At 39.8% G+C, this 14,199-nt stretch overlaps 1 protein-coding gene across 1 annotated transcript; it reads right to left on the minus strand.

Annotated features, from left to right (window-relative positions):
- Position 1: 1 nt before the first annotated feature.
- On the minus strand, positions 2–11,350 carry nuak2 (NUAK family, SNF1-like kinase, 2). The gene is made up of 6 exons (XM_056389931.1): positions 10,318–11,350; positions 5,809–5,929; positions 5,108–5,259; positions 3,878–3,943; positions 3,287–3,539; positions 2–3,170 (listed from the first exon to the last, which is right to left on the minus strand). The coding sequence occupies exons 1-6, from the start codon at positions 10,552–10,554 to the stop codon at positions 2,116–2,118; spliced, it is 1,884 nt and encodes a 627-aa protein (XP_056245906.1). The 5' UTR covers positions 10,555–11,350; the 3' UTR covers positions 2–2,115.
- Positions 11,351–14,199: the final 2,849 nt, after the last annotated feature.

Raw genomic sequence — 14,199 nt, forward strand, 5'->3', positions numbered from 1 at the left:
CTTGAGTTCTTTGTTGTTTTTTTTTTATTGTTTTTTTATTGATTTCCTCATCCCAGTCACAAAAGCAGATCACATGGCCATATAAATGGTAAGCCAGTAACTTTGGCAAACATGGTTTTTGTTGCAGTCAAAGAGAAAAAAATATGAATAGAGCCTTCATACCTGCAACTTCTGGGACAAAGGGAAAGACAAAACAGCGATGAAATCCCCAGATGCACATCAAATGATACAAGAATGAAACCTGTCTTCCCAAAGGCTGAAGACATGTTTTCTCTGTCGCACTTCAATAGTAAAAGATAAGTTATCAGTGACAATGAGTATCGCTCATTCTTTATTGGGGAATTCCTAGTTTACTTTTGCATAAGTACAGGCTTCAAATCCCAGATGAGCCTCGTCGTGTGTCAAAAAATTATTCTTTACATTCCAGTTTCCAATAAACAGCATGTTGTTCAACTTTTGTTACATGAACTTAATACTCAAATACTCAAATGACAACCGATAAATAAATTTTATGGTTATCAAGTTTCGATGGTCTGATAAGGTGCTGCTCCAGGAACTGGCTTGATGTTCTAATTTAATGCCAGCATACCGATCAAATTAGGTAACCAGTGCGCATCATGAAATTTCAACAACAACATCAACATTTTGATGTACCTTTCTCTGGCAGCCAGGGGGTATTTCACAAGACAGGAGTAGGATGTCAACCAGATAACCACAAAGAGTGGCATGAAATATCTTGTCAAACTAACTCATGATCATCATCAGTGTGCATAATTCGTGACTTTAACTTTTAAACCCAATATATAAGTTATGTTTAATAGGTTGAGTAGCCAGGATGTAGTATTGTACTTTTTTTTTTTTAACAGATGGCTAAACATCTAATCCGGCTTTGTGAAATACTGTACCACCCCAGGTGTCTTTTAAATTAAAACGCAAAGTTCAATTTCAACCAAGCTCCATGACTGATCTTCAGAAATTCAGTTGAAAGGTTACACATTAAGTGTGCGCCACATTATACACAGCATACAGTAAGTAGCTGGGGCTCATGGTTCACTTTCAAAAACAAGGTGCTGACTTCAAATTTGACTCAGTCATCCCCACCTTTCCTGTGAAACTGTCACCTGCATACATAGAGTCAGCGGCCACCTGTGCACTTGTAACAGCGTAGGCTTGGTAGCAAAAGCAGGTTCTACTGGTTACACTTGTTGTAACTCAAAGGTGTCATGATTATTATTCAAGTCATTATCCAAATTTAGAACAAGTCATTTCAAGAAATAAAACGATAATAAAAATTAAAAAAATTAAAAAAAACACTCTGACAGCTGAAGTCCCTGAAACAAACAAACGTCCTCTTGGCACTTTTTTCTAGTGCTTTAAATAAAAGCTGAAAAAAAGGTCTGGTAACATTAATGTTCTTTGGTATCCATGCAATGTAATTTTCCCACATCCTAAAACTCAGTAAAAAATCTGTAGTATATGGTACATGAGCCCATCCTAACATTGAACCTGTGTGTTATTGCTGTTATTGCTAGATAAACATAAAGTTGGCAGAAAGCTAGAATCCAAAAGAGTTATTAAGTCATAAACACTTTGTCAAGCTGACCTGACCAAATGAAGCAATATTTAAAACACCAGTCCTACTGTGACGGTGTAAAAACAGTTTTCTAATTTATTGTTACTTGAGTTATATGTTCTACAAACTCAGACCAGTGTTTTGGTTTCAAGGTGCATTTTCTCATTAACTACACTTTTGATAGTTAAGCTCTCATGTTGAAAACTAGAGCTCCTGGTCAAACAACAGCAGCTTTCTTCTCCTGAGGATCTTTGAAATGGACATTTTCAATGCACTCGGTTTTGTAAAACACTGTGCCATATTTAGTCCGTTTTAGTCAAAAGCATCTTCTATCATTCACCATCTTAAATACAATCTGATGTTTAACGAGAAACCTCCTCCCTTTTTGGTGATGTGCAATTCCTTTAGCCAAAACAATACAGCGTGCTGGTAGTTTCACATAATGCACTTTGGCTGTCATGCCTTCAGTACTTTACAGTCATTTAAAAGTTCTGAATAAAAAAACAGTTATTTAGTCAGTGTCCTTTACTAATTACTGGTCTTCAGCTTGCTGCAGAGCCTGCATGGAGAACCATGGCCTGTCTGTAAGCTTCGGTTACATTATCACAGTCTGTGATGGAAAAGGCGCTGTCAGCCACTCCAGACTCATAGCAGTTCCAGGGCCTCAGCAACCCATCCCCAAGAATCCCATGTTCTTGGATGTCCAGCAGGTTGTCTGCAGACACACACGCTCTCATGCTAGCCTTGGCTGGTTTATCCATTTGTGTTGAAGGTCCCACACGGTCTGGCAGATCCAGCTGATCAAAGGACTCTGAAGACAGGATGCTGTCCTCACTGATGGCGCCACTTGGTCTGGACCTGGTAACGCCACAGGGTAAAGACACTGCCAACTGATCTAAAGAGCCAAACTCCTGCAACCCACCTGAGGAGAACTTTCCGTTACGCTTCAGGATGCCCTTCCTATAAGTTGGTGCTGAAGGGCACTCTTTACTTTGTGGTACCCAGCCTGAGTCACTGTTCTCAGGAGAGGAGGAGTAATATCCCGACTCTTGCTCTGTCGGCTTCTTTAGGATACCTTTGCGAGGCAGCATTGCAGCTGATGGGGCATTAGATGGTGCAGACAAACCCAAAATGTTCTGAGGCTCTGCTGGACCTGCAGCTGGGGTTTCACTCATCACTTTCTGTTTCACACTGTTACGTCTCTTGAGGATACCCTTTGAGGGACGGCTGTCTGTGCTTCCTTCATGAACCGTCTGGGAGACATTGTTTTCCTTTCGTGACCTTCGCAGAGAGCGCTGTCGGACTACATCCCCTCCACCGCCGCCCTGTGAGCGGAGCAGGCAGCGCATCTTCGAGCCGTTCTCCAGTAAAGGCCTGGATGTACGACGGAGCCAACCAGCAACACTGGCCAACCCGGCAGGGTGTGATGTTGATGGAGAGACTGGTGAAGAGGTGTGCTCTGCTGAGCTGCTCTTTGTCTCTGCCAGTAATGGCTGCTGGTAACCCCAGTTGAGCCACCAGTGTCCTGCAATCTCCTCTATAGTAGCTCTGCGCTCAGGATTTACCATCAGCATCCAGCGGATAAGTCCACATGCGTCTGATAGAAATAGGAATAAAAAGGGAAATCGACATTGTCACAAAATGAAGTACAAAGTATATATATCAAAGTGATGTTTCAGTCCCTTTGAAGAAGAGTTAAACTGAAAAACTCACCAGAGGGGTTATTGGGTTTACGGTAGTTTCCAGTGCTGATCTGCTGAACCAATGTCTTGTAGTTGTTTCCATCAAATGGCATGGTGCCATGAACCATAGTATATAACAACACACCCAGAGACCAAGTGTCCACCTCTGGCCCACGGTATGGCCGTCCATTGACTATCTCTGGGGAAGCATACAGAGGGCTGCCACAAAAGGTTTGAAGATACTCGTCGCCATGGTAGAGGTTTGACAGGCCAAAGTCTGCAATCTGCCAAGAACAAGAAACAGACGTCAAGCTGAGCCAAGTCACATCTGTTATCAGATTACTACAGAGAATATCCAACTTCACTATCCCCTATCAATTAGTCTTAAGGATGATCATACTACTGATTTAAAATATTAAAGATTTCATGGTGATATATTAAACTTTACTACCTTTGTAACAACCATCACACACAGTCATTTATAATCTCACCCTTACACAATAAATTAAAAAAACAAGACAAAACACAGGGAATATATTTTTAATAATCATGACTTTGTGTGTGGATGGCACAGTGTTCAAATGCTCATTTACTTCTGTGCAGGCTTGTTCCTCACACATACCTTAACATTGCCGTTGCCATCTAGTAAAATATTCTCCAGTTTCAGGTCCCGGTGAACTATTCCATTCTAAAAAAAAAAAAAGGAAGAAAAAAAAAAAGATATCAGTTTTCCATGACAATATCATTTTTACAATAATAAATTCTCCACCCAGGCCATTACACATCAGATTACTCGAAAGGTGTCTGTAGGATTAGTTTTTACTGGGTCAGAACACATTCTTCTCCAAGTGAAGATTGTTTTCTGGTACGTCAGCTATGCTCCATTGTCCTCCACTCTGCAGGGGGGAATGCCTTTGACTCAGGCAGAGTTTGAATCCGTTTTGCTTTCAAAAATTCGGGTCAGCTACTTCTTCCGTATGGGTACTTGTTGTAGCAACGGACACATTCTTTTGTAGGGTTGTGTTAGGTAGCATTTTAATTGTTATTATGAAAATGTAGGAATGAAGAAATTCAGCACCATGCCAAATGTAACGGATAAAATGAATTTAGATGGCCTTTTCCTAACTGCTTTACAAAATATACGTTATAAAATATTTAACAAAACATCAGCACTCAATGAAAGTAAAAAAAAAAAAAAAAAAAAAAAAGACAGATGGTTAACACAGAATATGACAGGACAATTTACTCTGTAAACATTGTTCAGCAAACAAATGCTGTGCAAAGTGCTGAAGAGCCACACTAAAACATAGTGTGCTCTAAATGTTCGTCATCACACAGCTCCGGACTACAGGAACAACTGAATGTGTGTGTGTGTGTGTGTGTGTGTGTGTGTGTGTGTGTGTGTGTGTGTGTGTGTGTGTGTGTGTGTGTAGAGCCCGTCTGTTCCATCACACCCTCATTAAACTGTGAGACCATGCGTGTGTGTGCTGGGACGGCTGGCCTTTAGCCCTGACGCTAGCTCTCTACAGACCAACTGTTCATGTCGCCCCGCATCGTTCTCACAGGCTCCCTGTTCAGAACAGCAGGCTGACTGTGCACAATACCCATTATGTAACTTTGGGGGTGCCAGGGCCCTGGAAAAACAACAACGAGCTGAGCAGCCAGTCTGAGTGGAGCTCTGCGTCATTAGGTGTGACGTCCTGGCCAAGAGTGAAGATTTGACAAGGCTAATATACTGTTACTCTACCATGCCCACAACTTAAGTTTTTATGCAAGATTTACAATTTCCCCTTGATTCTGCTTCATGTAAACAATTTTATATATTCTGCATGAAAGCACTGATTTGCCTTACCTGATGGCAGTAGTGCACAGCTGATACAATTTGTCTGAAGAAGTGCCTGGCCTCTCGTTCAGAGATGTGCCTCTTGTCACAGGTGTAGTCATACAGGTCCCCACGGCTGGCGTACTCCATCACGATCACTATTTTGTCCTTGTTTTCAAAAACTGAAAGAACAAAAAACAAGAACACCTTTCAAATCCAACTGATAAGCCAAATAAAAACTGAATTAAATTATCTGCAATATTTGTCTTTAAAACCTGCAACTCCAAGCACTAAAAGAGGACACTGGACTGTGCAGAGCCTCTTACAATATTTACACATAAATACAACGTGTTCTGAACAACCCCTATTTCACACTGATTAGGATAAACGAGGCCCCACGATAACTGTTCTGCATTGAGGTGGAGAAAGACCATCTCATCAGGCGTGAGCGGCACTGGAAGACACAAGGCTCTGCACATTATCCTGCAGCGCTGAATGGGTGCAGCAGAGAACCAATGCTTATATAACCTAGCACCGGTTTTCAGCACAAAGAGTTGCGTGACCAAACTCTGACTCTCAAACAGAGACTCATTGAGATGCGTCTTTTTCCTGGTGTCACATTTCACTCAGCGTGTGGCTTGAAGATACAGCCACCCCCGAGAGGTAAACAATGAAACCAAACCCAGACACACACATGCACACAAATATCATTAAGGTTTTGAGAACTGTACCTTCATATATGGTGATGATGTGTGGGTGGCAGAGTGACGACATGATCTCAATTTCTCTGCGAATATGAACCAGGTCTTGCTCATCCTTGATCTTCTCCTTTCTGATGGACTTTATGGCGACCTTAAAAAGAAAAGGAAAATTTGACTTTTGGAGAAAAATGCATTTTATTTTACACAATTATTTGAAAAGTAAGGTCCAAGTGTGACTAATTTCAGCGCTAGATAAATAAACCAACAGCTTTACTGTTGTTAGAAGGGTCAAACAGACAGGTACTTTAAAGCAGGACTGGTCTCAAGTGACAATTCCAGGATAATGGTAAATTTTAAAACATTAAAAACATGCAAGATGAGTCATTAAGTCAGTAAACCGACTCGGTAATGTCAGTTTACACAGTAAGATTTATCGCCCTGGAGTCTAAAGCAATCAGCAGACGTGCGTTTGATTGCTTATGAATTCAACTTTTCATTCATAAGAGTGAGAGATGAACCGTGGGCAGTGAACTGAAAACTCTGCTGTGTTGTTTCTAACAAGGCACAGGGAACGCCGGGGCAAGTATTGTCTGCTGGCATGTCTGCCAGGCCCATAGAATAAGGAATTTTAAATCTGAATAGCATCTGTCTGTATTTGTAGACCTGTCATTTACAGGATTTTCACAAGTCTGTATGCATGTCTTTATGTAGTGTTTGTCTATTTGAAGCTAAGATGCCTGGGATTCCTCCGTGCACTGAGTGCGTCATCAGTCTACCCCAAGGTTAAAGGGTGTCATGAGGCACCAGATGGCACTGGCGATGGGGTATCCTTGTTTACCCTCCTTAAAAACCCTCAAGGCTATAGACATGGTAGAAATGAGTAAAGCAACGACTTGTCATATCAGTTTCAACACACGACTGTCTCTCGCCATGAGTCACTGTCTGGCCCGGGTGCTTCTCTGGGTCAGCACAATGTGCACACCACACAGACCTTTCTCCTGATTCTGGGAACTGAGGTTTCCTGCGTTTGTTTGCATAGCTGTCGGATGGGCTGAACTCACACTCATGATGAGTTCACACCCCTGTGAGGTTATGTGTGTGTGTGTGTGTGTGTGTATATGTGCGGTCTTTGTCACTGTCAGTCTGTTCCACACAGTAAGCACTGACAGGCTGAAAACTTTGATATTTCACACAGTGTTCTTGTACAAAGACACTAAAACCATATTTTCGCACTTAGACCGGTTGCACCAACTCTTCCTTAGTTCAAACCTAACCTGGTTATAACATTTACTAAATGAAAATTATGCATCACTTAATGAAAACGTGTTGCACTTGCACCTTACAAACTAGTTCTTATGCAACGATTAATTGTTACTAATACTTAAACCAAATCATTTGCAGGTGTAACTCATGCATAGCTAAAGAAACAACAAAAAAAAACTTTGTCAATAGCCTGAATGAGCAAATAATGTCATTCATGTTTCGCTCAATTGGATATTTGGTTTCGTAGTATGACTACTGCTGAAAAAAGATGTATTAGACAAAATAGTAAAGACTGCATCTAAAATTACTGGCCACTGTCTCCGATCACTCTCTTCAATTTCGGCTTCACCAAGAAGTCCTGAATATTGTTAGAGATGATTCTCGGCCAGCAGCTCCTCGTGTGAGGAATCGCCCTCTCAGAGGAGGTTAGGTCCACTGTTTTGAATCTGAACAGTTTTAAAAGTTGTGAATGCTAAAGCTCGGGCATTTTAAGGCACATTTTGGTTTTTGGTTGATTATTTTTTGTAATTACTTATAGTTCGCATATTTATTATGTCTAGGTCACTTATAGACCTCTTCCATTTAAGTTTTTTTTTTAAGCAAATCAAATTTTTTACATCTCTGGTACTTGGTGTATTTTAAAAATGTTCCTATGTATATGGTTTTATTATTGTTGTGTCCGTCCTGTTGTACTGTTGCACACTAGGCAAATTCCTAACAAAAATTTTTGTAATAAAAGTTAACTCAGCGAAGATAATTGGTCCTTATAGCCTCGTGTTTCTTAGCAACTGATTTACACCATGATAAAGTCTTTACAGACTAAAACATTTTAAGGCTTAACTGCGCAACCTGATTTAGTCAACCAGTAAACCAGCTAGTTGTTCCTAAGAACTTAGGAAGGACCTCACACACAAACTTAGTAATGGATTGCAATAGCTGCCAGCCATTGTAGGTGCTTAATACAGCCGTCCTGTTAGATGTGTGAAGGCGTACATAGCATACATGTCGCGCACTGAGTGTGAGGTCAACCCTTCAACAATCTGTGCTGAAACCCCCCACCTAAATGGGTTATGTAATCAAATGTATGCACTTAGACAATGAGAGCAAATGTGTTGCCACAGTGCACACAAGATGAAGCCCTCTTTTATGTTGTGTCACTCCCTGTGTCAAATTACATATCATTGTCCATTATATAATAATACTAAGGTAGATGGACGAAAACAAAGCAAATGAATGTTTCTCCTTTTTCTACCCCATACTAACTGCTGTTTGTTTGGTGTGAATTCAAAATAGGCTTTCGAGCTAATCAGTATTTTGACATTTGAACATGTGTCTGAGGCGTGCAGATTGGGAAGCTGCCTGCAGGGATAAATCTCAGACACCAGCTCATATCATAAAAAAAACAGAGCACAGCAGCAGCAGCCAGACGTGTCAGACAGTGTGAGCGCAGTAGACAAGGCTGAACATGAATCACAGCCTGTTTACTGTAGGTACAGGAGGGAAATTCCTGACACTTTCTTCATTCACTTCCACTTACAACAAACATGATCTTTCAACACACAGCACTCCTGATAAAAGTGACTCTGATTTTCATCTACTTTGCATTTCCAGATGGAAATGTAATACATTAGCTCATGTAAACAACACATGCAACAGTTTGTAGACCTACATTCAGCCACCAGTTTATTAGGTACACCAAGCTTCATCTAAAATAGTCTAATAAAACAATAAAGCCTGCCTTCATAAGGGTTATCATGAAACAGTTTTAGAGAGGTGCTGAATCAACTTTATGGTCATTTTTTAGGCTGTAGTCTGCGGTGCTTTTGAACTGTACTGCATTATACTTCTCATATGTACCATAGACTTATTGAAATATGCACATTATCCATACATAGCTGTTTAAAAAGATTTAAAGGTCTTAAAAAATTGACAGATTCTGTTTGGGGTGGAGTACTGGGAGACTTTATCATCCACAAAACACATTACCATTTGTTTGCCAACTTTTCTACATCCCTTTTAAAGGCTTATCTATATCCAGTCTGTTTTAAATACCTCCCATTTCCCCTTAGGTCATGGGGAACTGGAATCCACCTGAAAGGCTAATTGTAATTTCCCCTCCTCCCTTCATCATGAACACAGAAAGAAATTTACCTAACTTTCCTGTCTAAAACTTCCTCCACGAACAAATTCACTTAAACGTTCCAAGGAAACGCCTTTCCTTTATACTTCCTTTAAAACTGTTGGAGGTGATTAAATAAAGCTTTTTGTCAAGTGAAAGATTTACAGCAATTAATTTTTGGCTGGACCGCAACAGTGGAGCCAGCCTTGTGATCGCAAATATCTGTGACTGACTGAGTGATCATATTTCCACCACTGATCAGCCAAATGCCACGTGACTGAGTTGAAGTTTCCCCATTGACTGTTGATCTTTCAAAATTAATTTGCACAAACAGTTTCTAAGTTAACATGTCGTCTTAATGGGCCACGTATCAGTCACCATTTCAAAATTTTGCACATTGATCATACGCTCTCCAGTCATATACTAGGTTTTGACCTAGTCTTGTTGCTTTAGTCTTTGTAGGATGACCTCAAACATAAGTATTGATTTTGTTGTCAACTGATCTTTCATTTTACTTTGATGGACCACAAACAACCTGTTAAGATAAAACATGGGGATGGCCTGTGGAAACTGGTATATGAGAATACTTCTATTATTCTAATTTGGTTTACACAGAGGATCAAGACTGTGTGCTGTGCTTGTGCCAAACTCAAAACGATTAACAAAGAGTATTATTCACACATTTCTTAATTCAATGATAAAATTGCTTGAAATAAAAAAAGGACTACATTATTTCATATGGGTTGCAACTCACAAGACACAAAACACAGTGGAAACTAAGAAAACCCCATAAAGCAAACACAATGGACTCTTGTGCAAACTTAACTTGGTTTGTCAGCTGACAAAGACTTCAGCAGTAGACACACTACTTTTATTATTCTACAATTCAGCAACATGACTTTTTCCACTAAGAGAAACTAGCAGCCAATAGTATATAGTGTTTTTTTTCTCTAATTAACATCCAAATGTAGAGTACCTGTGTGCAGACAGCAGGTCCTCTAAAAATAGCCCTCTATCTCTAAACAACAGGTGGCCAACAGGACGGTAGAGCAAACAGACCTTAATACTGACTGCAGATGTGCGCACCGTTGATAGAGGTAAATAATTGGATCACACAATAAAAAAAAACAGTAAACGGAGGTGTGTTATATGCTTACCAGTCTACCGGATCTTTCCTTGGCTTTCTTCACCTTGCCATAGGTTCCTTTCCCCAGAGTCTCCAGAAACTCGTACCTGTGCTTCAGGTTGTGTTTGTGGTGGTGTCTCTTCACGGCTTGCTTTTTCACCGGCACCTGACACGGAGCTTTCCCAGCGGGAGTATTTTCATCGGGTGAAACTCCCCCGACAGATGGCCTACAGTTTGATGAAAGACGGGCAGCACTTAAGCCATCCATCCTGACAAAACGTTGTTGTCCTTTTTTTTCTTTTTCTTTTAAATTATTATTATTTTCGGACGCAGGTTTCCTTGTTTAGCAGCATTCCTCTGTGCGGAGCCCGGGTCGGTGTTGGAGCAAGCTGCTTCCAAAGGAGCTCAGGTACAGTTCAGATAAAGGTGGAAATATAAGATGGTCTTTTACCGGCTGTAAAGCATATTACTATAATTAAATGTTGAAGACAGAAACCGAAGCAGCAAACCTGAAGCCCACAGCGTCTGTCCTCTTCGTCGTTCTGGGACCTACTAGCAGCAGGTACACAGCACGCGGAGAGGAGCGCAGCACCGACTACAGACCGACACGTCAAACAGCCTGGGGGCGGTTCAGGTACACAGGAGCGTTTGATCTGCTACACCAGCCGGGGCCGGTTACTGTAACATTACAGACTGAAATCAGTACGTGTGTTATATTGCGTAGCTCTCTCTTTGTGTTTTTTTAAAAATTATTTTTAATTATTTATTTATTGTAAAAATATCTATTTTTCATTATGTGTTTTCAAGTCTCCAAGTTTAACCCAAATGTAAGTTCAATGGTGCTTCAGTGTTGTGTATGATTAACTAGCCTATAGAAGTAGTAGCAGTAGTATGGATTAATCATGTTGTTTATAAAATGTCAAATACAGTGAAAACTGATGATACGATCTCCCAAAAAGACTTAAAGGATTATTTGATAAAGAAAATAGCTGCCAACTAATTATCTGTTGATTGACTAATTGTTGCAGGTCTAACATTAATAGCAGTAGTGGTACATAGCAAATAGATGTAGAAAGATGTAAAAGAAAGGGTAGGTGTAAGAAGTAGCTAAGCCAAATAAAACACTGAATCTAAGCTTTTGTGCAACTGCTGTACATTTGGTGTGCACGGAGACATAGAACAAGCGCACCAACCAAACAACTAAAACTAAATAAATAGTGTATAAAACAGTTAAAATAAGTTCCATCTTGACTTACTACAAAATTGAAATGCCACTTAAACATTAATGTATTACTAAAAAATATAATATAAAAATATAATCTATAATAGTTTAGAACTCACGGGAGACATTGTGGGTCTATGGATACTTCCCCCACAGCTCATAATAACAAGAGAGATTAGAAGAGAGAGAAGAGTAGCAATGAAAGTAAGGTGAATAACCGGTTAGACTATTACTATCAACTTGTGGATCATGTTGGCAATATTTACTTTATTAATTCAACAACAATTGAACATTACACCCACTGATAATGTCATTCAATTACTGCAGCCCTTTCCCTGAATTATCCACTTCTAAAAAACAAAACAAAAAAACCTAAATATTAATGAGCTGGCTTCATTTTCCAACATAACCTACTGTAGAATATATGTTTGCAAGAAGTTGTCTTAGTCATGTCATTATAGGTAAAGGCCACTAGAGTTCAGCATGTAGTCACCAGTTGCAAGAATGTGGGTTAACTGATTTGGATCAGTAGATTTCACTAACAGAAAACCTGAAACAGAGACTGACTCTGTCCAAAGTCATACTACACCACTTCATACTACATACTGACAACATGAACAGTTTTATTATGTCCAGTGTTTTTTATCCTATCGATCCCACTGCTTGAACTGAATGGTTCAATTTAATATTCAGTACATAATTAAAGTATACAGATTGTAACATCATTTCAGACACTGATGATGAGTGATCTGTAAACATCCTCGATTCAGATGTAATATACTCTGAGCCAGTTGGCTGCTCTCTAATTCAGTATATCTGCGTGAAGAGGGGACTCAATGGTGGAGTCCTGACACCATGCCCAAAACTGGTGATTGCTTTTTCTACATCAAAATTACTACAACATCTGAACATCAGAAATGTATGAGATATGAGTGGTATAGGAAAAGTGAAGTGGAAAAACAAAACTATAGACTGATTATTCTGTGAGAAAAGGAGAGAACAAGAGTTCTTTCATTGCACATGGTCATTCTTCTTTAAGCTCCATTATTCACACGCTGATGATGGCGTATATGATTATGTGTCTTGTTCCTTTGCCATACACGTTCATACACTGGAATTAATAATATGTGCAAATTAATTAGCCATTTAAGCGAGCTAATCCATAATTCAAAGTCAAAGATGACACAAGTATTTTTTTCCCTCTGTGAGTTTTATTGGGATCCTAACGGGAGCTTATTATTGCCAGAAGACAAAAACAAAAAGAGAAACAATTAAAAGTTATAAATTAAATAAAAACCAGTTGAAAGTATGAAATTGTAAATTAAAATCATGGGATACAAAGTCAAAATCTTAATGCGATGAAGCTGTCCTTGTGAGACTAACTCGAACTTCTCTCAGACCTAAGAGCTGTTTTAACCCTTGTGAATTACAAAGACTGCATTGCTGAAGACCTAACACTTGGGAACCTCAAAGCAATGACTGACACACCATTTGACCGTTTCCCCTGACTCAGTCTTAGGATGCATATTGTACCTGGGCTGTTAAGTACAAAACTGCAGAGAACCTTGAGTAAAAAAATGTTTTTGTAAAAAGGAGGACTTTCAAGTTTTGCATTAAGAAACTTTTAAAACTTTTAGCACAGTTTGAATGTCATTATTCAGTACTTACGCCAATGCAACGTTGTAAAGAAAGAACTGCAGTACAGTGTCTGTGTGTCCTGCTCCCGTCTGTAAAGGAGCTGAGTCCTTGGGGTTTTCCTCATTATTTCCCCTGCGCCTCTTAGTATCTACCTGCTAGTCCTTATCCCTGCTCCTTTGTGGAGGAGCTGAGGCCTGAGGTTGAGGGAGTAAACTCTTCCAACCTTTGAGAAACTGAGAACAGAGTTCAGGTTCACTTGCTGCTCAGGAAGCTTCTGGTGCTGAACAGGTACCTCTGGGTTCCTCACCAAGCGGCCATCACCTGCTGAGCAGCAGCAGCAGGACCACAAATGGGAGCAACGTCAGGAATATGAGCAGGAACACCAACAGGAACAGGAGGATACAATCCAATATAGTATTTATAGTGAAATCAAGCTTCAACAAACAAATTCAGGGTCCCATCCAAACAGAACAACAGACCCTGATGTGTTTACACCTGTATGTCTTTTCTTCATGACATCTAACTGATTAATCAACTAATCATTTCACCTACTTTAGTAGGTTAATGGCTTGTTTCTGGGTGTTTCAGGAAATACTGAAATTGTCATTTATATTGGGGATTATGGAAGCCCTGAGAAAGAAAAATGGTGATCTGAAGTCTGGTCTAAATTGTTTTCTCTCCTGTGTTTATGATTTAAGACCAGGTGAAATAAAAAATACATTCCTACGTTACATAACTTAGTCCTATTCAGACTGGGGTAGTGGTGCACCTCAGCCCCTTGGGGCTGAAATAAGTATTACAACAACAAACACTTTGAAAAAATGTGACAGTTTGGTTTTTTTTGGAAAGTTTAATCATTAAAAATAGATAAGACTTAGAAAACGGATCACCAGATTTTTTTCTTGCTTGTCTCTCAGGGCTTCCGCAGATATCAATAGAGACCCAAGAACAAGTTTTTGCCTGAGAAGTTTAATCGACCGTGTGTCATCAGGGCAAGAAAATTCCTACCTTTTTGCAATTAGACTTTTTTTTTTTATCATTAAACTTAACTAT

The sequence above is a fragment of the Seriola aureovittata genome, chromosome 2, assembly GCF_021018895.1.
Source record: "Seriola aureovittata isolate HTS-2021-v1 ecotype China chromosome 2, ASM2101889v1, whole genome shotgun sequence".
NCBI classification, from domain to species: domain Eukaryota; kingdom Metazoa; phylum Chordata; class Actinopteri; order Carangiformes; family Carangidae; genus Seriola; species Seriola aureovittata.

Excerpts from the sequence above, each read along its gene's own strand:
- nuak2 (XM_056389931.1), bottom strand. The coding sequence starts at position 10,554 with ATGGATGGCTTAAGTGCTGCCCGTCTTTCATCAAACTGTAGGCCATCT. Across the intron at positions 5,930-10,317 it reads AGGAAAGATCCGGTAGACTG|GTCGCCATAAAGTCCATCAG; the intron begins GTAAGCATATAA and ends TTTCTTTTTAAG. Across the intron at positions 3,540-3,877 it reads ATGGCAACGGCAATGTTAAG|ATTGCAGACTTTGGCCTGTC; the intron begins GTATGTGTGAGG and ends TGTTCTTGGCAG.